The sequence below is a fragment of the Dysidea avara genome, chromosome 6 (genome assembly GCF_963678975.1).
Source record: "Dysidea avara chromosome 6, odDysAvar1.4, whole genome shotgun sequence".
In the NCBI taxonomy this organism is placed as follows: domain Eukaryota; kingdom Metazoa; phylum Porifera; class Demospongiae; order Dictyoceratida; family Dysideidae; genus Dysidea; species Dysidea avara.
Genome location: NC_089277.1, coordinates 38,590,098 through 38,614,784, shown reverse-complemented (window position 1 = coordinate 38,614,784; position 24,687 = coordinate 38,590,098). Strand labels below are relative to the sequence as shown.

Genomic DNA, 24,687 nt, shown 5'->3' with positions numbered 1-24,687 from the left:
TCACTGGCTGGTACTGACAGTCTCCCCATCATCAATGTAAAGATCACCAGATGCTTTACCGTTATTATCGAGAGCCACCACCAGTGTACTATCAGTATTACGTGAATCATAAGTGGTCAGGCCTGTTCCTTTACCTGGTATAATACTACCACCTCTAACATGAACCTATTGAGGGGGAAGATTTAGTGACATATTGGTGTGTATGAACATGGGAGTGTGTTACTCTGTATATACTACCTATATTAGGTAAACAGTGTTAATGATACATACTAAACACCACAGTGATGAAGCTGATACAACTGAGGATCCATCAAGTCAAGGGTAGAGCTACGTAAGTAATAATCTCAATAGCATGCAGCAATGATACCTACAGTACATGACTTATTGAAATAAAGAAGACTTTACCTATCATGATAATAGTCAACGACACATTTGATTACACAACTATGAGAAACATCTCCTAACAGTACCAAAAATGAACATTCAAAATTGGAAAGCAGTGGGACCTCCATTACCCGAACATCTCTAATGCCACCACCTAAATCACAGATAAACAAATTTGCTTGGATAATTGACACTATACAGAACTCCATTCAATTACTCTAATAGAACATACATCTGTTGACAAAATACTCTAATAGAACAGTCACTTTTGATGTTTGGATCATTGATGGTTTAGTCAATTGAGATTCAGAATAGTCGGGTTCTAACTCTCCCTTGTCCACTAGTCTCAATCTGTGACTCACTTGAATATGATCAATAGGAGTGTCTAGGGTAGCTGTGGTCCCTCCAGATGTTGTTGCTACCTGATCAGTGAAGACATCATACCACTTGCCAGCTGGGAAATAAGCCTTGACTGTTGTTGAACCTGTAAGTGTAGTAGAGTAATGGTGTTATGGAACAGTTTTATGTGCAAACATGTGAGCAGTAAGTGTAGAGTACATACACAGGTAACTACCCTACCCACCCACCCTACACATATATGTGACCGGATTTGTGATAAAGCACCTTTTTCACACACAAAATTTGACTCATTGTGTTTGAACTTTGAAACTTCAAAACATTGCATATCATTGTCAGAGATTTTCCATGATTGAAGCTACATTATCTGACTGTACTTTGATATAAAGAGCAAGGAGTCAGTTTTGCAAATCCGGTCACATGTGATCATCTTAGCTAAATAGAAGTCTCAAACCTATCTATCTTCGTGTTTGCTTGTTCATGGAGACTTTGAAAGTGTTTGTGTAGCCCAATGGGTGTGCTCATTATGAGTGATTGTTTGCATTGCAGTAAAAACCAGTATCATCATATTTCTTTAGTTGAATGGTTGAAACTTCTTCCTAAGTAGCTGTACAAGTAGGCCCAAAACTATACCTTGGTGGATTAGCTAATTCATGGTGAACACTTTGAGCTAAGTTTTAACTCCATTGACTAATGTACATGTGAATTATGGCTGTGAATGTGAGTGCAAACCATGCAAGTTTTTTTTTACTGAGACAGGCACATGTAGCCAATCACAGGTATGTCCAGCTTTATTGTAAAACATCCCCCAGTAGTTTCAAGTTACCATTACTTAGGCTACTGCAGGGTTGCTGCAATTAAGTTACCCTCCTAAGGTTTCATTCCACACAACCACTAACCTTGTTCTAGTACAGGACTGACCAGTAGTCCACTACCCACCATAAACTGTCGGTCAATAGAGTGAGTGTTATTATCAGTTGGGAACTCAAAGAACAATGGTCTAGTGACAGTAGCTGATGGGATGGTAGTGACTGGCCTACTAGCCTTGTAGAATAGTGTGTAGTAGTAAGGTAGGATGGAGTAGCGAAGACCTAACATCTTACGACTGATAGCTGCCACTGATGACCACTCGTAGGGCTCCTACAAGATACAGAAATTACAGTAAGTTTATACGGAACTAGTCAATTCTATTGCAATACTCAGTTGTATACAAAAAAAACACCTCTGCATGACTGTTCTATTAGAGTAGTTTATTCATCCATTTGTTGCCATTTATCTCAGCACATAATATATTGGACCATTATATGTAGCTACATACAACATCAAATATTCCAACAACACTTGTGACTACAGAACTACTACACAAGTTGTGTACGTTTTATTAGAAGTTACTGCCACAATGGAGCACTAACAAATTGTATATATATATATATATAGAGTCAAGCCACAGATGGGAAAACACTCCCAGATTAGCTTGATGGAATAAACAACTAACATACAGCTGTACCTGTGGCTTGGCACCCTTGACATTATGGTTCCTAGAAAATGGGTAGAATGCTCCTAACTCCATCCATCTGCTACATAACTCTTCTGTTGTGTCACCTGTGGAGTACACATAACACAAACACACATGGCTACATTGATACATGTAACACTTTCACACCTCAGATCAAAGGAGCCGCCCAGGCTACATTTCGTATGAAGCTCAGCTAGCCAGGCTACATACGAAATGTAGACAGGGCTACAACTGAGCAGCGATTATATAGACGTTTTTGCAGAAATCGATAGTGGGATCGATTAATACTCACGTGATTCGGATGCACGACTCGGATTTCACCATGGAAACTACTCAGACAGATTGTGTTTTGTTATCCTTGCCATCCTACGAGTTTAAAAACATTGGGCTGAAGTGAGAACGAGTGCTATAGCTTATTCACCGATTGTTTCCACACATTTTTGAAAATGGACACGCCCCCATCATGAAGCTATTACTCTGCACAGAGTAACCACTCTACAAGCAAGCTTACCTATCTAGGCCTTTAAAACATTAAACTCGTGTAACTGAAATTCTCCGTGATATCTCTAGGATATGTCTGTTCATCATAACCGAACGTAACCAGAACATACTAGTTGCTGACCCATAATCAAAATTTTTAGGTATGCATATATAATACATCCAGTGGCTGCACTCGTATTGGCTTGGGTGATTGATCACCCTGTACAAGCTATCAGCCTGATAAGTGTTACAAATTAGCTGTAACATGGGGCATTTAAGCTTTGCCTGATATGTATGCCCTCATGCCCGTGTTAGCTATTACATAAACAACACAATGAGGATTTTTAATTAAGCTGGTTCATGTACAGTGATCTATTGGAACTCTTTAAGTATCACAGTGAAAGATCATAAATTGTGTTTAGGCCACACACATACGTACTGAACAGCACAACATCTAAACACGTAGTACTTACAAACATCTTACTCACCATTAAAGCCACATATATCAGATCCCACCAATGGAATACCATACATTTGGAAGGACAACATTTCTGGTATACTATAGTAGAGGTCATCATACGAAGCATGATTATCACCTGAGAGTGAACAATATCAGTTAGTGTAGTGTAGTGTGATCCTGTACCTGTCCAGTGACCAGTGTGAGCACCTGATCCTGGGAAAGTTGACCGACTAAGTACAAAACATCTCTTTCCTTCTCTGACACTCTCTAAGGCACTACAAGTAGCAATACTCTCCATCAAACCTGTAACAATATTATGTGCTGTAGTACAATGTGTGTACATCCACCTGTAATCGTGTATGTGTAACTGTAGTGTGTAACACCCACTCTCTACTAATTATACTACACATACATACATACATACATACATACAGGTCTGACATGACTTGGTACCGATACAAACACTTTGTTGATAATCTCCACAATTATGCAATGCCTCGACAGTCTGATATTAGGCGACAATCTGAAGCAGCCACAAGCATCACACACGACATACTCAATATCACCTTAAATCTTAAATACAAAGCTGTGATCCTTACATGAAGTATGATATTTGGCTAACCACAACACATTCACTGGTTTTCTATATATTTCTGCCATTGAGGCCCACATGAAAGGTATACAATTATTAGTTGTACCCACCCAAAAATGCACTTGTTACTCAGACCAATGTGTGTATTTAGTATGAATACCAGTGACCTGTGTGCTACCGCTTATTGCAATCCACAAACCTACAGTATTGATTGATTGATGTGTGCAAATGTACTGATCCCAATAATAAAACATTGTGTATATGATACTTGGCTTGCATGCTGCTCCTGATACCCTGCGTGCTGTATTGAACACTGACATCTATAAGGTACAGTTTCTTAAAATGCCACATGCACGAAGATCATAGATTCCACCAACTTTCTAAGGTTTCTGTTCTAGTGGCCATATTGATGGTAATGGAGTAAGTGGTAGCAAACATGTTAGAGTAGGCAAGGAGGAGTTTATCTTCCTCGGCCTAGCAGAAGTGTATCAGCATATCCTGCTAAGGAAGACTGATTGTTCAATTAGAGATTTCTTCACCCTGTGCACTCTATTAAAGTAGTTGAACAGAGTTCACACGACTTGAATAAAATCAAAATTGTATACAGTATATATATATCTAATCCAAAACAGCCAAGCTGTAATAAAAGAGTGCGGCCCTGAGAAAGGCTATGGTGAAAAAAGATGTGAAATCCAAGGTGGCGGCCAAGAATGACTGTGATGGTAGGTTAATGGTAAAAATTTTAATAACGACAATTCAGGTGAATTTTGTGCCAAGACCAAGCGGCACCAAATTCACCTGAATTGTTGTTATTAAAATTTTTACCATTAACCTACCATCACAGTCATTTCTTGGCCGCCACCTTGGATTTCACATCTTTTTTCACCATAGCCTTTCTCAGGGCCGCACTCTTTTATTACAGCTTGGCTGTTTTGGATTAGATTTCACTTCTTTTTGTATTTGTATACCCCAAAGTCGGCCCATGGCCAGCTTTAGGGCTTTTTAACCTGTCATTTTTTTGTTTACTACAGGAAGAAGAAAAGATGAAGCAGGGTGATTTCTTTGTAGCTGACCTCTCTGCAAAGTGATCCTTCTAGCTGATCTCTCTACCGGATGATTTGTTTGCAGCTGAACTCTCTACAGGGTGATTTGTTTGTAGCTGAACTCTCTACCAGGTAACTTCTTCGAGCTGATCTTTCTACAGGGTGATTTCTTTGTAGCTGAATTCTCTACAGGGCAATTTGTTTGCAGCTAAACTGCTGAACTCTCTACAATGTAACTTCTTCTAGCTGAACTCTCTATGGGTGGCTTGTTTCTAGCTGATCTCTCTACAGGGTGACTTGTTTCTAGCTGAACTCTCTACAGGGTGATTTGTTTATAGCTGAACTCTCTCTACAAGGTAACTTCTTCTAGCTGATCTTTCTACAGGGTAATTTGTTTGTAGCTGAATTCTCTACAGGGAGATTTGTTTGCAGCTGAACTCTCTACATGGTAGTTTCTTTGTAGCTGAACTCTCTACAGTGTAACTTCTTCTAGCTGAACTCTCTACAGGTGGCTTGTTTCTAGCTGATCTCTCTACAGGGTGACTTGTTTGTAGCTGGAGTCTCTACAGGGTGATTTGTTTGTGGCTGAACTCTCTACAAGGTAACGTCTAGCTGATCTTTCTACAGGGTAATTTGTTTGTAGCTGAATTCTCTACAGGGTGATTTGTTTGCAGCTGAACTCTCTACATGGTAGTTTCTTTGTAGCTGAACTCTCTATAGTGTAACTTCTTCTAGCTGAACTCTCTACGGGTGGCTTGTTTCTAGCTGATCTCTCTACAGGGTGACTTGTTTGTAGCTGAACCCTCTACAAGGTAACTTCTTCTAGCTGATCTTTCTACAGGGTGATTTGTTTGTAGCTGAATTCTCTACAGGGCGATTTGTTCGCAGCTAAACTGCTGAACTCTCTACAATGTAACTTCTTCTAGCTGAACTCTCTATGGGTGGCTTGTTTCTAGCTGATCTCTCTACAGGGTGACTTGTTTCTAGCTGAACTCTCTACAGGGTAATTTGTTTCTAGCTGAACTCTCTACAAGGTAACTTCTTCTAGCTGATCTTTCTACAGGGTGATTTGTTTGTAGCTGAATTCTCTACAGGGCAATTTGTTTGCAGCTGAACTCTCTGCATGGTAGTTTCTTTTAGCTGAACTCTCTACAATGTGACTTCTTCTAGCTGAACTCTCTACAGGGTGACTTGTTTCTAGCTGATCTCTCTACAGTGTAACTTGTTTCTAGCTGAACTCTCTACAGGGTGATTTGTTTGTAGCTGAATTCTCTACAAGGTAACTTCTTCTAGCTGATCTTTCTACAGGGTGATTTGTTTGTAGCTGAATTCTCTACAGGGCAATTTGTTTGCAGCTGAACTCTCTACATGGTAGTTTCTTTGTAGCTGAACTCTCTACAATGTAACTTCTTCTAGCTGAACTCTCTACAGCGTGACTTGTTTCTAGCTGATCTCTCTACAGGGTGACTTGTTTCTAGTTGAACTCTCTACAGGGTGATTTGTTTGTAGCTGAACTCTCTACAAGGTAACTTCTTCTAGCTGATCTTTCTACAAGGTGATTTGTCTGTAGCTGAATTCTTTACAGGGCAATTTGTTTGCTGCTGAACTCTCTACATGGTAGTTTCTTTGTAGCTGAACTCTCTACAATGTAACTTCTTCTAGCTGAACTCTCTACAGGGTGACTTGTTTGTAGCTGAATCCTCTACAGGGTGATTTGCTTGTAGCTGAATCCTCTACAGGGTGATTTGCTTGTAGCTGAACTCTCTACAAGGTAACTTCTTCTAGCTGATCTTTCTAAAGGGTGATTTGTTTGTAGCTGAATTCTCTACAGGGCGATTTGTTTGCAGCTGAACTCTCTACATGGTAGTTTCTTTGTAGCTGAACTCTCTACAATGTAACTTCTTCTAGCTGAACTCTCTACAGGATGACTTGTTTCTAGCTGATCTCTGTACAGGGTGATTTGTTCCTAGCTGAACTCTCTACAGGTGATTTGTTTGCAGCTGAACTCTCTTACATGGTGGTTTCTTTGTAACTGAACTCTCTACAATGTAACTTCTTCTAGCTGAACTCTCTACAGGATGACTTGTTTCTAGCTGATCTCTCTACAGGGTAATCTGTTCGTAGCTGAACTCTGTACAGAGTGGTTTGTTTGCAGCTGAACTCTCTTACATGGTGGTTTCTTTGTAGCTGAACTCACTACAAAGTGACTTCTTCTAGCTGATCTATCTACAGGATGACTTGTTTCTAACTGAACTCTTTACAGTGTGATCTGTTCATAGCGGAACTTTCTACTGGGTGATTTGTTTGCAGCTAAACTCTTTGCATGATTATTTCTTTGTAACTGAACTCTCTACAAGGTAACTTCTTCTAGCTGATCTCTCTACAGGATGACTTGTTTCTAACTGAACTCTCTACAGTGTGATCTGTTCATAGCGGAACTTTCTATTGGGTGATTTGTTTGCAGCTAAACTCTTTGCATGATTGTTTCTTTGTAACTGAACTCTCTACAATGTGACTTCTTCTAGCTGATCTCTCTACAGGATGACTTGTTTCTAACTGAACTCTCTATAGTGTGATCTGTTCATAGCAGAACTTTCTACTGGGTGATTTGTTTGCAGCTAAACTCTTTGCATGATTGTTTCTTTGTAACTGAACTCTCTACAAGGTAACTTCTTCTAGCTGATCTCTCTACGGGGCAATTTGTTTGTAGCTGAATTTTCTACAGAGTGATTTATTTGAGCTGAACTCTCTACATGATGGCTTCTTTGTAGCTGAACTCTCTATTAGGTACCTTCTTCTAGCTGATCTGACTACAGGGTGACATGTTTGTAGCTGAATTCCCTACAGAATAACTTGCAATGTATACATGCAGCTGAATGCTTTATTAGGGTGACTGTTCTATTAGAGTATCTCGATCTCGCATTTGCTGCACGTAGTTGCCTTTCGAATCATAACTCAGTGATTTGTAATCCGATTCTTCTGTACTACTGCAAGAACTTTCTATGATGATCATTCCAGCTACATACTGATTTTCAGCTGGTTGCTCTAAGCGGTTTGCCTGGTAGACACGAAAACTAATAGTTTTTTTATTCATAAAAATCGATCGCGTAATTTTGATACAGGTTGGGTTTTGTGTCATATCTCCATGGTCTTTATCTCGATTCTTTTCAAACCACAAAAAGGCACTCCTAAGATGGTTGCTCCATCTACATATCAATTTTCAACTGATTCCTCCAAGGGGTTTACCCTGTAGGCGTGACAGACCTTTGACCTTATTTTACGCAAATAATCCGTCATAACTCCGTGAATGTTCATCGGATTCCTACCAAAGTTGGTAAGGAGATCCGCCTTAATGAGCCCTTTAACCCTTAAACGCGCAAAGGCCATTATAGTGGCCCTCACGCATGGCAGTAAACAAAGCGCTGTAACTTCCGAACCATTGTCCCTATGGCTACGCAACTGCCATCATTTAATTCGTGATGTAATAGTGAATGAAATGATATGTAGGGTTTTACCCTACACTGAAACACAGGGCCAAAACTCGCCATGAAACTTACTTTTTACGAAATGAACATGTAAAACTGTTTACATACCTTTGGAAAAAACTCGTATCTCCTTCCCAGTTCATTCTATTGTTCTGCAATAAACGCCGATCGATTCACCATTCAATTATGCCTCAGGCCATACATGGGTCACGTGACTCAGCCAATTACAAATATGGCTGCCACCGGAAGGAATACGAAATCGCGAAAAGTCAAGACGCTGTTCTTCATCGCTTCATAACAAGTGAGCGCCTGTTGTTACAGTAGTTATTTAAACTTCCACTGATAGCCTATTGAATAAACTTTCTGTTTATATAAGGTGTTAGGCTAATTCAGTTTAGCAAACTCTCACCACTTTCAATATAAAACCAATTTTGGTAAAACACGCATTTCTCAAAACCTGCGTGCGCGTTTAAGGGTTAAGTGTGCCAAATTTTAGCCCAATCCAAGCACACATTCGTGTTTTATGGCGAATTTTGCGAAGTGTGCGAAATGAAGATGAAGAAGAAGAAAAAAACGAAGAAATTAAAACGAAATTATGTTCGCTCGTATCTCGGAAATGGCTGGAGCGATTTTCTTCAAATTTGGTATGTAGACTCCTCTAACTGGGCGGCACGTCTCTAGCAAATTTGGTTCCAATCGGATAAGGGATCACAGAGCTACATAGGTGTGAAAATTTCGTTTTCTTTCTTCCTGTTAATATACTCACGGTGTGGCGCGCCGGCTTCTTGGGCCGCACGACACACTATCGTGTGTCTTGATATCAGTGCCAAGTAATCAAAAGATGGAAATGTATCTCGCTTAATCTATTAGGGCTTCTCACATGTATTATACTGTTTACTAGACATATTCTCTGTGAAATTAGCAAGAAAGTTCATGGAAAATTCATACCATATGAATTTTGTAATGGATTTATACCACTGCAACAAATTTCATACACTTTATAATTATTTCATATAATTTTCACTCTAAAAATTTATGAAAAGATGCCATGAAAAGGTTTTATACACAACAAGCTTTGCATGAAATTTACATGAAAATTTAGCAGTAGTACGAGTCTATACTATGGTGGTATGGAGGGAAGGCTGGCAACATATTAGTGCTCCAGTGAGATTCAGATGGATTTGTAACTTCCTATGGTAACAATGTGGCAGTTTAAAGGGGAATTTCCCTAGTCAAACGAATCACCACCAAACCCAGATTAAAAGACTCACCTTCAAGTGTAGTACCAATCTGACAGAAATCAAATTGGACAGTACCAGAAAGAATCAGATTTTAAGTAGTATGTAAAAAGTGTTGCACTACACACACACACACTACACTCTACACACACACTACACACACACTACACACACACTACACACACACTACACACTACACACACACTACACACTTACCAAACAGATTATGACTATTATACTCCATTACTCCTCCATGATGTAAAGCATCCATGTCTAGTGTCTTAATATTCAGTTTAGTGCTAGTCCCCTGGTTGTTGATGTTGTAAGGTGGATTGTTGGGATCAAACTTCAACCCATCATCCACTGATCGTCTCAACTCCTCAGGATGTGAGCTACCAGAACATTGTCCATTACAGAAGTTACTAATCTCATTCATGTCAATCCATAAACCATCCAATTTGAGTAGTGTACTGTAGAAGGTGCTGATCTGGTAACAAACAAGTTTACATGTCTATAGCATGTACAACACACATGTGATTGTCTCAGCAAACCCCCACTAGTTTGCACAAGCATACATACACCTTAAGAAAACAAAAAAAAATTGGTGAAATTATGTGTGTGTAGCATGCAAGTTTTAATCGCACAATTTCTCAGGGAAGCAAGTCTCAAAGGGTTGCTGAATTAGGCAGATCATGGATCGACGTATTACGTGATGAACATATTCCACTGCTCATTGCAGATGCTTATAAGCACTGTGTCAGTATATAATCTATGATTAAATCATTGATAGTATATTCTACGTACGTAGAATATATTATCAATGATTAAATATGCTTGATATAATAATTATTTGACAAAACGCTGCACACATCATTTCATTGCTAAAACGCCCATACACCATTCCTGGATTTAGCACTGTATCAATTGAAGGCACAGCCACCAACACACACTATTACGGTCTACTACCTGAAGTATTAAAGTTTAAGCCAGCCAGTATTTTTCTTTTGTCATTTAGTCATGCCGCAACTGTAATCCTACGATCATTCTATAATTTACCTTTTCTCATGGGAGGAGAGTGCGCCCTGGCCATCAGTCTGGCATCAGACTGCTGAATTGACCTGCTTTCCTGTTCAGAATCTTCGCTTCAATAAAGAAGATCATCAATAGTTAATCAGCTCGCCAAGTTAACTTACTCAGAAGTCGATAAATCCATAGTGTCCTCATCCATGGCTAATGATGTACACATGCAGCACCAGATAGTGGACTATATAGACATACTATATACGTATGACCGTAAACGGCCGTAGCTAAATCCGTAAATCTGGAACGGTGTGCGGGCATTTTAGTGATGAAATGAAGTGTACAGCGTTTTGTCATCATTTGTAAAATAATTATTACCAAGTATACTACAACACTGACCCAATACTTATAAACATCTCCAATGAGCAGTGGAATACGTTCATCAAGTAATCCATTGATCCGTAATCCATTGATCCGTAATCCATTGATCCGTGATCCTCCAAATACAGTAACCCAGTCTCAAATTGATTAAACCTATACACAGAGAGTTGGAATATCCTTGTTAGCCTCAAGGTATACATGTCATGTGTATTTGTTTACGATGTGGTAGACATTCATTTAAAGTATTTGTGGCTACAGGGCTAAGCCTTTATTGATTTGCCAATTCATGGTGAAAATTTAAGCCAGATCCCAATTCTGTAGTCCAGTGCAAATGGAAGTTAACTATGGTTGCCAATTAAAGTACCTGTAATTTATTTTCTGTGTAGTGATCACTGTACAAATACTGTCTAGCACTATAATTCCAAAACTACTCATCCTAATAGGCTGAAACTGCAGTAACCGATTCCTTAGATACTTTGGATGATGCCAGACAATAATTTGAACTAGGCGGGTGTTTTACTGAGATGGTCACATACTTGTGAGATCTACTTATTAAGGTGCCTGTGTAATAAGGTCACCTGTAACTTGATAATCCCCAAATGTGTCATTTGTGTACAAAGTAACCTGTTTAATGTAGCCACCTGTTTAATAAGGTCACCAGACACTAGAGTAAGCCAGTTCAATGACATTTAAACGCTGGAGGGTGACAGGATGTGTACAAGGGGTTAGCCACACCCTAGCTCAGAACAAAAGCATAATGGTCAAATACGTAAACAAAAGATGGGAAAATCGATGGGGAACAACTCCACCACATGGTTTACTTACTCTCTAGTCCACCAGAACTAACACATTAATTCCCTCCATAGAATGGAGGAAACATCAGAACTATGTGGTGTTGGCTAGTAGTAGGAAAACTTGCCCTAATACAGTCACATTTTTTAAAGCTAGTGGCTACATTAGACAAGTCACTTAACTCACTTTTGTACACAAATGACACATTTGGGGAATATCAAGTTGACTGGTGACCTTATTAAACAGGTTAGACAGGTCACTTTGTACACAATAAGCTACAACAGCAGGAAATATACTTACACTTGTATGTACACGTGACAATTGTAGTTATGTATGTAGTCATGTAGTAGTCATTACATGAGTAGTACTATCATATTTCATGAATTATCTTCCAACCAATGACACTTAACAATATAATGATATTATAATTATACTAGTACATGATTGCTGGCATCATTATAGTACCTGTACATTGGAATGTTAATGTCACTACACGTACACACATACATTGTACAAAAGGTATTTAAGTATGTACACGTGCAGTACAGACAACACTTTGGATAAGTACAAAATGATTGTTTTAATAGAGTACATGTGATGTACACAAGTAGTACCCACCTGATCTTTCCAGTAGACAGCAGCCATGGGGTTGAAGAAATCAGGAAATGCCGTCACTCCTGGCCACACCTTCCCCGTGAACACATTGCCATTCTTGTCCTAATAGAGTAACATAACACAATAAGACAAGAACATTACCTACATGTGTGCGTGCGTGCGTGTGTGCATGCATGCGTGTGTAATCATATACTCAAAAAGACTGCACACTGATCACACACTGTACAAACACGAAATATACACACATACGGACTAACAACACAGACCTACTCACCTTAACAAACACTCCCTTAGATATCCCATCATCATAAGGCTTGTAGCCATGATCCACCTTAATACCAGGATCAACAATCACAACTAGACGATAATATTTTATGTGCTAACAACTTTGTCACAAGAGAATATATAATAACTACACTCAGGCACAGCCACTTAATAATGCATTACATAATTATATGTTATCTTCCCCAATTTTCAGTTCCTTACCAGAACTGATATCATGTACACTGTATAGCATTTGTAGGAGAGTACTAGTAGGGTTGTTTACGTATATAACATGTACATTAAAAAATCCTTGGTCAGAAAAGGCAATCATGATGAAACGAAGTAAGTGATAAGTCAACAGGAGGAATCCTATTGACCACTAGCAAATAAACTCTTTCTCAAAATAAAAACAGATGAGAAGGAATTTCAATAGAGAAGGACACATGACAATGTTTCATACAGCCAACAAAACAAGTGTAGTACAATACACCAATATAGTTGAAAGATGATGATATTTCTGATACATACATATGTAGTACAGTTAGAGTCTGCACATGTACAATCAAAACAGATAGAAAGTAAGTGACTTTGTCATAATGTCTTTGTCATGCAGTTTAAATCTTTATCCAATGCAGAGCAATCAAGAGTTTAGTATTGTTTAACTGGTATGTGTATATGCAGGATAAGAATTCAGACACATACCGAAGTGGGCACTACGATAAGGGTTTCTTGCAATACAACTTTTATTAAAATATTTTTAAATACATAGAGTGTAATGCAGACCTCACATACAGCACACATCCTGTACAATTCATCTGGAATGTACTAATGTAATAAATGTATGTGTTGTATACATTGCTGTGACATTTACTGGTCTGAATTATACGAATTCCACTATCAAATAACTCAGTCTTCAAGCAATAACCAACACACATGCAGGATATGGTCAGTTAAGGTGTGGTCCCATCAAGTAGTATAATTGTTTAATTATCATTCACACATACACTCTTGTATAAAATATATTATTACTACCGCAAATGTGTTATCTACGTATGCACGTATAACACATACACTACACACACGTACACACACACCACACACACACACACTACACACATGTACACACACACAGAGTTCTACAGGAATACATACATACAAACATACACCATAATTATTCTATTCAGACACATCCTCACCATATTGCAAGCTCCTATTATGAAGATCTTCCACAAACTGAGTCATCTTGGATAATGGGTAGTTATTGGGGTCCAGGGTGAAGTCTTTATACTGTAACAACAATACCATGTGTGGAAATAATAACAGCACATGCATACAGTATGTACCATAACATACAAATATGTATGCATGTATGTACACACGCACGCTCGCACACACACACACACACACACACACACACACACACACATATACACACACACGCACGCACGCACGCACACACACACACGCACATGTCCAATTCTTCAACATTGGTGCTACACACATCACATCTGTTAACATCAATTAAACTGTTACAAAGTTATATGAAGTATTTGCACTATAATCTACCAGCCATTAAATCCAGCAACCAAACATTACCTACTAAATCACCCCAATAACACAAAGATTGCTACTAATTTACAATACAATGGTGAAGTGTTAACAAAGATATTGCTGGTGGATGTGACGTATAGTGGGAATAATTAACATACCAATTTGAGATATATTTGAAACACTTATCAATTGCTACACATCATCAACTCAACAATTGATCATAATATAATACGTTTGTGAAGTGGTTGGTGATTATGTACCATTAAAAGCATAGTTTTAATTTAGTGATTTACATAGTAAAACAATCTACTAAACTGAAATCAGTACACTTAAATCATCATCAACGGTCATAGATCCATATGTACATACATACACACGTACATACACTACACAGAAGCCAGAAGGTACAGGAGAGTAAGCTAGTAAATCATGTTTGTGGGAACACTGAGGAAAAGCCCCTAGGGACTTTACACACTTCCCCTGTTTTGTTTCTTCTATGTAGCTGGACCATTGGAGTCAATTTTTATAATCACTTCCTGTGATTAAAAGGCTTCACCCAAAAGTTATTGATAGCTCGGGAAACCTGTTATAGTACAGCATTCAGGACCATCACCTCCAATATTACAACAATGTGTTATTACGACTACTACAACAGATCACTCACCCCATCCATATAATCTATATCAGTCCACATTGTGTCCAGTGGAATCTGTAGGAGAATATAACACTATAGTAATGTGTATATAGTATGTATGTATGTATGCACGTACGTACAGTATAGTGTATATTTCTGATGGAATACTGTATGTGTGTACTGTATACTACACTCTTTAAATTCTATCTGGATATGGAAAAAGTTTCAAGATAAGGACCAAAGGTTTGTGTGTGTGGGCAGAAATGTAAGGCCTGGTACACTAATATTAAGAGTGTAGCAATACTCCACTACATTCCACAGGATGATCGTTGATTGGCAAAGCCCTAGACTTCTTAGGCTTGGTAACAATCCCTACATGAACTGTATATTAATGTAACAAAAACAAGAGTAATATGAGTGAAATTATCAAACTCCTTGTATTACACCATGTGGGTTACACATCAGAGGCCTGAGAAGCTGCACTTATCAACAGCAATCAACAATCACCCTGCAGAATGCAGGATGGAATTCTTTGTCAGACCCACTTTTCCCCACATACACATACGTAAAAGAAAGTAGTGGTATAGCAACCTGAGACTAGTACTGTTCAACTCTTTAGGGATGTCACTAATGGTTACACACACATAACAGTTACCATGGTTACCTTGTTAGCAGCATATTTAGTGACCACATCAGATAATGCCTCCACATTGGGGTAACCATAGCGACACTGGTGGAAACCTAGAGCCCAGTAGCTACATGGAAAATATAACCAATAAGAGCATTAGAATGAGCCACACCCATACTCACGGTGGTAGATGTGGTCTTCCAATCACTTCCTGATATTGCTGGACCACACCCTCAGGGGTTGGACCCAAGAAGAAGTAAAAATCCAACACTCCTAAAGTAGAAGAGTTTATAAAAATTTCCAACCATCATTTTCATGAACTCAGTATTCACATAATCTCACTGGTCATATTCCCCCGCCTTTGAAACCGTAGTATGCCTGCTTTGTGAACAAGTGCCTCGAGTATCAATGAATCTCATTTAACGAGAACTTACTATGGCTTTCCTGTTGAGCATACATACCTTCACAGAGCAGTGAGATGTGCCTCGATAGTTCTACATATCAATTATCATAAGCCTAGGCTCTGTGAATTACACTAAAACTGTGAACAATTGTATGGCATCTTCTAGAGTAGCTCGCATGCAGGTCGCCACGTGTGTGTCACACAACATACACTTTGAGAAAATTCATGAAAAGTTGTGAATATGCAGCAAATTTCATACTGCACACTGTAAATAGGTAATTAGTGTGTACTGTAGTATGGCAACATTATAAACTAAAAATTCTAGCAGGTGGCTAGTACATCACTTTTTGTACACAAATCACATTTGAAGTGTTTTAGTGAGATACAACCAGTAGCTATCCCTCCCTACATCACTATACTACACCTTGTATATACTCACCTCCAATCACTCTGTATGTCAGGAAGTTGTTACCATAAACAACATCCATCCCATTACTGTTACGAAGGTAGACACCATGAGCCTTTCCTGACTGTCGTAGGTCCATGTAGAATGGGTGAGAACCATCTGTGAGGTGGAGATGAATATGTGTTTTAATAGGTACTACTGGATGGCATCCATGAAAAGTGGTTTAATGGGACCTGGGTTTTATGTCCATGAGTGAAGCCCTCTACAACATGTGGCAACTTACACAAGTTCAAGTTAGGTGGAGTTGCAGTGTCGAAATTCCACAATGTAAATGTCTGACCTCTGCAGTAGAAAAAGAAAATTAAAAAGTTAATACGATTAAGCAATAAGACCCTTTGAAGTTTGAAATCTCATTAGTGAGGTCAACAACAATCTTATGAGTGTGGACTCACAAAACACACTCCATCAGCCACTTAGTTACTAAGCTAGTCACTTAGTTACTAAGCTAGTCACTTAGTTACGTAACTAATCAACACAGAAGCCTAGCTACTGTGTTGATGTTTTATTAAGTAAATTTGGAGTTTAATGGTCACTGATAAGTTTAATCACTTAACATAGAAGCCAAAGTGGAACACTCAATCATAGGCTCTATTATTTTCTCAATAACCTAATCATGTTTCTAAATGTTCAAATCTTGAGGAGAGCCTTTCTAGTGTACAATACACTCACACATGCACACAAACAGTAAGTATACATGTATTGTACAAGTGACCTTATGTACACATACACACGAAAGTACACACACACGCACGCACGCACGCACAAAAGCAAAGCCTTTAGCTGCCGCTACACAGTCACGCTGCCCAGTAGCCACACTACTCAGGTGCTATGAGTTGCATGGGCATGCCCTCCTAGGGCAGGACTAGTAACCTGCAGGAGGCTGTACCATGTCTCACAGGTGAAGGTGTGGGCACCTGAAGTCCCACCTGGACCTTCAACTGCTATATGAGACGTGGACAGCTGAGCATTTGCTTCCCCAGTTTACACCAGGTACCCATTGATGTTACAGCTGAGTGGGCTGCTTCCCCAGACCACCAGGTCCCCATTTTAACAGCTAGGTATATTGGAGCAATGTGATTAAAGTTTCTTGCTCAAGGAAACAACACCAAAGTGGCCCAGCTGGGAATCAAATCTGGAACCTTTCGATGGACGCCCTAACCACTTGGCTATGTTGCCCCACAACACACACACACACACCATGCACACACAACACACACACGCACAACATGCACACACAACACACACACACACGCACAACATGCACACACAACACACACATACTGTAGGTAATAATACTACTGTAGTAAGCTACTAACCTTTTCAGTTGTAGTGCCACTTTATGCTCCCCTAATCCATATATGCTCTCTGTACCAGGTAGGGTAGTGGATAATGTGAGGTACTGGTCTGCAAACTGTACTAAAAATTGTAAACATGTAGTGTTACTAACCTGTCTACATGTTTCATGTACAGTGTGTATGATATTCACACTTGAACTACATACATACGTACATACTATAGAAGAACAATACAACAAGATGATACAATGTATGTATAATGTCTTGCCTCAAATTTAGGGCTAAGCCTTTATCATTCACCTGGCCATGAGACTAGTACCACATGCAACTGGCTTTTACATGCTCAGCAAAAACCTGCATAGTTTGCACAATTTCTGAGCTTCTTTTTTTTGTCTCAGTTTTGTCAACAGTGTGCAAAGATTGGGTTATCAAAGTTTCAGCTTATTGTGGTGAATAGTTTGGAATTATAGCATTATACAGTGGGAAGTAGTGACTATATTCTGTGGATACTATCCCACTAGGGACCTGTGAATACAGAGAGTCAGAAACATGTGTACCTAAAATGTGAGAATGCAGAAAGAAATCTCAGACCCAGTGGTGACTTGGTCCCCAGCAACATGCTGAAAATAATTAAATTCATTCTCAGCCATAACTGCCATAATGGTCTACAGAGCTGGGATTTGGCTTAACATGCAAATCAATTAAGGTACTGTATAGTTGTAGTCCTGTAGTCACTGGCAGATACAAGTTGGTATGTACGAAGACATTTTAAATGAATAAATGCCAAAGACTTTGTTTACAACTACAACATCATAATAAACACACAATGAGATGCACACTATTGGGGCTACTACAACAAAACAAACTCTCCATGAGTAGGCAAATCTGATGGTGCATAGTAGTAATGAGCGATATTGATATTTTGCTATATGATTATTGCCATGAACAAATCACGATTATCACGATTATTGTCCACTCAAATGTAATGAAAAACACTAAACAACATCATCATGAATTGTTAATTAAATGGTAGAATTACGTACATGAAAAATGTACAAATATTTGTCTGACCATCACACGATTATTGCACGATAATTGCCGATTTTGATTATCACTAGTCAATGAAAAATACACAATGTTGATCATTGCCAATAAAATAATCACGATTATCATGATAATTGAATAATTGCATTGAATCAAGCACAATTTCACCTTTTTTTTCTAATTTCATTTAAAGGGCATAGAACTAGGCAGCTTTTTGCTGAGACAGTCACAATTATGACTGTACTTTACATTCATGTTAGACCTGGAGCTTATTTCTGCTGAAATGTTATATTCCCTGACAACTAAACTGGGTTGGGACTGGCTGTAATTTGAGGCAATATGACATGTAGTAAACATTCAATACACAACACAAACCAGAGCACAGACCAACAACTCACATGGCTGATCACTGTGTGATGTATTAAACAACACTTCTCCATCACTAGCCCTGTATACACACAAAACAACAACTAAACCAACACTAGTAAGCTTTCCATCATGTACATTAAGAACCAAGATAGTAAAATGTGACCACAATTTGGTCTATGATAATAAGTGACTTATTACATCATTACCTGGTATAGTTTATCTATGTGACCACATCACGCAATACATAATCACACATTAGCATAGGAACAGCTGTTGGAACATTCTCACACAATAGTGTGAAACCCACTATGCTGCTCACACATTAGCTGTACTGTAGAAAATGGTCACCACCTGTACCCTAGCCATTGTTATAATATTGTATATGTATCCACTACCATAAACCCTGCTGATGTTCGAAAATAACTCACCACAATTAGTTCACATGATTCTACAGCATGGACATGTACAGTAATCGTTCGTGTGAGTATAACTGATCGTATTGGTTAATAAACAGTTATCATTACTGTGTCATTAGCCAGTAAACAAATGATTCAGAATGGCAAATGATTTCGTCTACTGCTATTATAGCACAGATACAATCAAGCTGGTAGTTACCCCCCCCCCCTCGAAACTTCCCCAGTCTTCTCTGCAGTACACAGGGGTAGGGATTATTCCATTAGTAAGTCAGTTGTGGCAAGCATGCAAGTATCTTTATAATTTGTGACACAAATCTCTAAATCCACCTGAATTTTGAAATACAAATTCTGTTCCAAAAATAACCCACTACATGACACGAGTATGTGATTAGCCCATACAGTAGGGTCTTCAAGTTTAACTAGTATAGTTAAAGCACTTGAAGCTGTCCCACTGTACGTACTGCTCAGAAGAAGCAATGACAACCAAATGAATATGACCCACATACTAGGCCATTCCTCTATGGCCAATTGCATAAATAATAACATAACGTGTGAAACAAGTCCGTAATAAGCTATTGTGCCATAAGCCAAGAATATTAGACACTATGATTGTTAAAAGGTCACACAGAGCACACCAGAAATATGTGGGTGGATGATATTCTGCTGAACTCTGTAACACTGGGTTAATTAGCTGTCAATACTAAGTTGAATGCTGTGTAAACCACAACCCCTGTTTAGTGCAAATTACGTAATCTACATGTTGTAATCTTTTAATTCACTATATGACTAGTGATGTTATATATGTGGGAAAATTGGTGTTACTGCCCATGTCAGCAGAGAACACAAAGCTAAACTATCTAATTTCACAATCAAAATCAGCTAGATTTGAGTGGTCTGCTTTTGCTGGCTGCTTTCCCAAGCCCAGTGGTGATCTGCATGTGCGGTGTGGGGCCGTAATGAAGCTCTGGTAAGCCTGGGGATGGCTGTATGTAGCTGTACAGCTCCATGGTGTCGAATAAATATCTGTGTTGTGAATTTCCTTTCACTTTTGCCAGTTTTGAGAGCTCAATGGCCCTCAACTTGGCCTAATTCATCCCTACGCCTTCCTTTTCAATTTTTTGAACAGCCTCTTGCCCTTCTTCTGGGCCCTGCCTCCCTCCCCTTTTGGAGCTTGCCTGATACAGTCAACCTCAGTTTAAAAACTATCTAAAACAGCAGGAAACTTAGCAGTTGGCTACAGTGGATGCTCTGGAAGGTGAGAGATTGGTGTAAAACGTGTGAAAATTTGGTACACATAGCTTCAACCATTGGTGAGCTACAACACGTTAAATTCTCGATACTTTCAAATAGGCGATAAGACCAGTTTCCCCAGACTGGGTCGCATATCACATATTAATGTTTGCAAAATTTTCGAGGTCAGTATTAAGTACATACATACCTGTTTAATAAGGTCACTGTGTAATAAGGTCACCTGTCTAAACCAGCCAACTTGATAATCCCCAAATGTGTCATTTGTGTACAAAGTAACCTGTCTAATGTAGTCACCTGTTTACTAAGGTCACTGTGTAATAAGGTCGGGAAATTCAGTGCACAAATCACCATGCACACACAAACTTACTACAATAATACATTACACACACACATGCACGCACACACGCACGCACACACGCACGCATACACACTACACACACACTAACACACACACTACACACACACACACACACGCGCGCACACAAACACACATACCTGGTAACAGCAAAGTAGAAAGGTTCTCCCTTCTTAGCAGTAGTAATCTTGTATAATGGATTAGCTGGATGTGATGATGGGACACTACCAATAGGACTAACACTAGAAGAACGACATAATGATATAACAATGTAGCCAGTACACCTGTACACAACAACAACAAACTAGGGTTGCTATGGTGATTATAGATATAGTGTAATGATGGGGGAAGTCCCTACACAACAGGAAGGCTACACTTCCTGTCAGGGACCAAACATGTACTCAGTTTACACCACCAGTGTTGATAGGTAACTGCATAGAGTGACAGGAAAAAACAAGAGTGAAAACAAGCCATACTCATCCACTTATTATAACATAACATAATTATAGTAACCAAGTTGACTGCTATTGCCAAGGAAGAGATTTTTCATTTTCTTTTGTAATCAAGTGAAAATATATTTCTCATTAACTGCTAGCTAGTTATTCAGCTATTGTTACCAGCAATTTTACCGAGATTAGCTATATTCACCCTCAAAATTAATCAGTTGTACTATACAGCAAAAGAAGTATAAACCAACAGGTGCAAACAACCACTCATTGCTAGCTTACTCTGTTGGTATCTCCCATCGTTGCTTATTAGAGTCGTGTATCTTAACATGAAGTCTCTCATCACTCTCCATAGTGATATCCATTGTTAGTGGTGATATGAGGTCACCAAATTGTGATGAGGTCGACCCGCTGACTTTAAGAGTTATCTGTGGAGAGAGCTGAATAGATGTGTAGAAGTGTTAGTATTGAATGTACCTTAGTGCCCAACTTGTTCGGCATCACAGCATCAACATGATAAACTGAAAGAGGAGATGTCTTGTAGTAACACCATGGCTGACCCTGTACGCAAAGAGAAAAGAAAGCATGCATTTGAGTCTAACATGACAAGATCACAGCAACACCACACATTGCTCAATCATTATCACATACTTCAGTTGGAGTCCAACAACACCCTTTGGTCTGTACACACTCGGGCTCCTGGATGCCAAAATATCCTAAAAAGGAGAAAACCAAAATAGGTACACACATTACACAACACAGAGAAAGGAAGTATGACCAGAAAATTGGTTTCTGATAGACCATGGGAAATCCTGTACTTTTCCTCAACTCAAGAATGTAAATAATTAATTAGCAAATGACAATGTTAGTTATAACAATAAGTTATTGTCATGGTCACTGTACTAATAGGCTCCCATACCACATCAATAACACTACAGAACTACTTTGTAATTAGTATATAACTATCCTGACCCAACAAGACACCTTGGCTGTACTACACGTCCTGCAGAGTTCAAAGATTAAAATAGCTACTTATGTACACAGTTAAATAAAATTATATATCAGCCTACTTAGCACCTTGTGAAAGTAAATAATTTAAGCTGTATGCTAGGGAGCCAAATAAGGCTAGGGATTGTTGATAAATACGAAGTGGTATGCACACACAAGGGAATAACACTTGCTACACAAATAGTTCAGAAACTGTCCACATAACTATACACTTGATCTACACATTTCATGAACACAAGAATTTTAATGATACCAAGTGGTTTCCACAACATCAACAGATTATTAATCAAGTACATTACAGGCCACGAGAATGAGGAAAACTATCTTTGACCAATCAATTAGTGTAGCTGTAACATATTCCTATATCCTGTAAACAGCCAATAAGTACATTATCATTGACATCACAAATTGCTCTCTGAATAGGTATTTTTTTCATTTCTACAAAACACACATACAGTGAGAAATAACAAGCAATGTATTGCTCCCAGACACATATTATTGTATGCCACTCATGGTGGATCATATTTCAGGAAGTGTAAACCAGTTACTTTCCACACCGCACACACACACACACACACACACACACAGATTACTTACCCTATCTAAACAACATCTAGTACGCTACACACATACAGGAACTACTAAAAATAACTTGTATAGAATTTGATTATATATGGCAGCAGATAATGGTAGAACCTGACCTCTTATGCAATACAATACATAGTCTAGCTATCATAAATATTATTTAATATACTTATCAGTCATCACATGTATCTTTCCCCTGGCACTATGGTGTGGTGGTGTTTGACTGTGATATATCACTTGATCAGGACGTATCCACACACATCAGACACAATTTTAAAGAACATTCGATGTAGACAAGTTTTTTTGTGTATGGAATACAGATAAAAAAGACAGCTATGTGGCTTCCACTAGTAAACTGCAGACTCAGCTGTACATAGTAGCCTGTAGCAAGTCACCTACTCACTTTTCTACCCTCATGGACACAACAAGCATACAGGGTTTAGACTAATGGTACAGGCCCATCAATAGTTGAACTCTTGGTTCCATGCAAACTTGAGCAACTCTAGCAGACTAGCAGAGTTTACTGGACACAAGAAATATCATGTCACTTGACATGAGAACAATTCAATACACAACATACATCAGTTACCATGGCAGCTTTTATGTGGTACAGGGAGTTAACTTGACTGGGGAAATCCCTTGTAAACTTGTTCATAATTAAATTCTTACCAGTCTCTTCACAGTGCATTTGCCTGGCACATCTGTCCAGCAGTAAGGTCCCCGCACAACACAAAAAAATAATTCAATCACAGCCACACGATTGAAGAGGTCACACCACACATGACCAATCTAAACAACATCTAGTATGCTACACACAATTACTAAAGATAGCCAGTGTAGAATTTGACTAAATATGGCAGCAGATAACAATAGAACCAATACATGTATGTATACTGAGTCCACTGATAAATATCATTTAACATACCCATCAATTAATGGTCATCAAACACTACGTTCTCTTTACACTATAGTATGGGTGGTGTTCGACTGTGGCCAATCACTTGATCAGGAAGTATTCAGATAATCATAATAAACATCAGATACAAAACTATCAAGAGTTCTTTTGTGTGTGAAACATGAATAAAAAGGACAGTTGTGTGGCTTCCACTAGCATTGCAAAATAATCAATAAACTGCAGACTCAGCTATGCATTGTAGCCCATGGCAAGTCATTTGATCATTTTTCTACCCTCATGGACACAACAAGCATATGGCGTTTAGACTAATGGCACAGGTCCATCAATAGTTGAACTCTTGGTTCCATGCACACTTGAGCAACTCTAGCAGACTAGCAGAGTTTACTGGACACAAGAAATATCATGTCACTTGACATCATGATAACAATTCAATACACTTCGTGCAACATACATCAGTTACCATGGCAGCTTTTATGCGGTACAGGAAGTTGACTTGACCGGGGAAATCCCTTGTAAACTTGTTCATAATAAAATTCTTACCACAGTCCCTTCGCAGTGCGTTTGCCTGGCACGTCTGTCCAGCAGTGAGGTCCCCGCACAACACGACAAGTAGCAGAACACCACACAACATCTCGACCATCGCTACGCAATTGAAGAGGTCACGAGACTATACCGCGTGACAACAGTGCGTGA

The 24,687-nt window shown here is 38.9% G+C and overlaps 1 protein-coding gene across 2 annotated transcripts in view; it reads right to left on the bottom strand.

Moving 5' to 3' along the window:
• Positions 1-24,673, bottom strand: part of LOC136257560 (uncharacterized) — a 35,592-nt gene extending 10,919 nt beyond the window's left edge. The window contains exons 1-22 of one of the 2 annotated variants that reach the window (XM_066050788.1): positions 24,535-24,673; positions 22,137-22,201; positions 21,963-22,046; positions 21,768-21,913; positions 21,180-21,281; positions 19,047-19,096; positions 17,626-17,725; positions 16,533-16,591; positions 16,283-16,408; positions 15,623-15,713; positions 15,477-15,567; positions 14,843-14,887; positions 13,824-13,914; positions 12,638-12,720; positions 12,367-12,465; positions 9,772-10,042; positions 3,381-3,500; positions 3,226-3,333; positions 2,249-2,343; positions 1,641-1,881; positions 747-868; positions 5-165 (exon numbers count right to left, since the gene is read on the bottom strand). In XM_066050788.1, coding sequence (XP_065906860.1) covers positions 5-165; positions 747-868; positions 1,641-1,881; positions 2,249-2,343; positions 3,226-3,333; positions 3,381-3,500; positions 9,772-10,042; positions 12,367-12,465; positions 12,638-12,720; positions 13,824-13,914; positions 14,843-14,887; positions 15,477-15,567; positions 15,623-15,713; positions 16,283-16,408; positions 16,533-16,591; positions 17,626-17,725; positions 19,047-19,096; positions 21,180-21,281; positions 21,768-21,913; positions 21,963-22,046; positions 22,137-22,201; positions 24,535-24,634 — 2,450 coding nt within the window. In that variant the 5' untranslated portion in view covers positions 24,635-24,673. Of the gene's footprint in view, positions 166-746; positions 869-1,640; positions 1,882-2,248; positions 2,344-3,225; positions 3,334-3,380; positions 3,501-9,771; positions 10,043-12,366; positions 12,466-12,637; positions 12,721-13,823; positions 13,915-14,842; positions 14,888-15,476; positions 15,568-15,622; positions 15,714-16,282; positions 16,409-16,532; positions 16,592-17,625; positions 17,726-19,046; positions 19,097-21,179; positions 21,282-21,767; positions 21,914-21,962; positions 22,047-22,136; positions 22,202-24,534 lie in introns of both variants that reach the window. The other variant, XM_066050789.1, reaches the window with a different exon arrangement.
• Between the last annotated feature and the right edge of the window lie 14 nt (positions 24,674-24,687).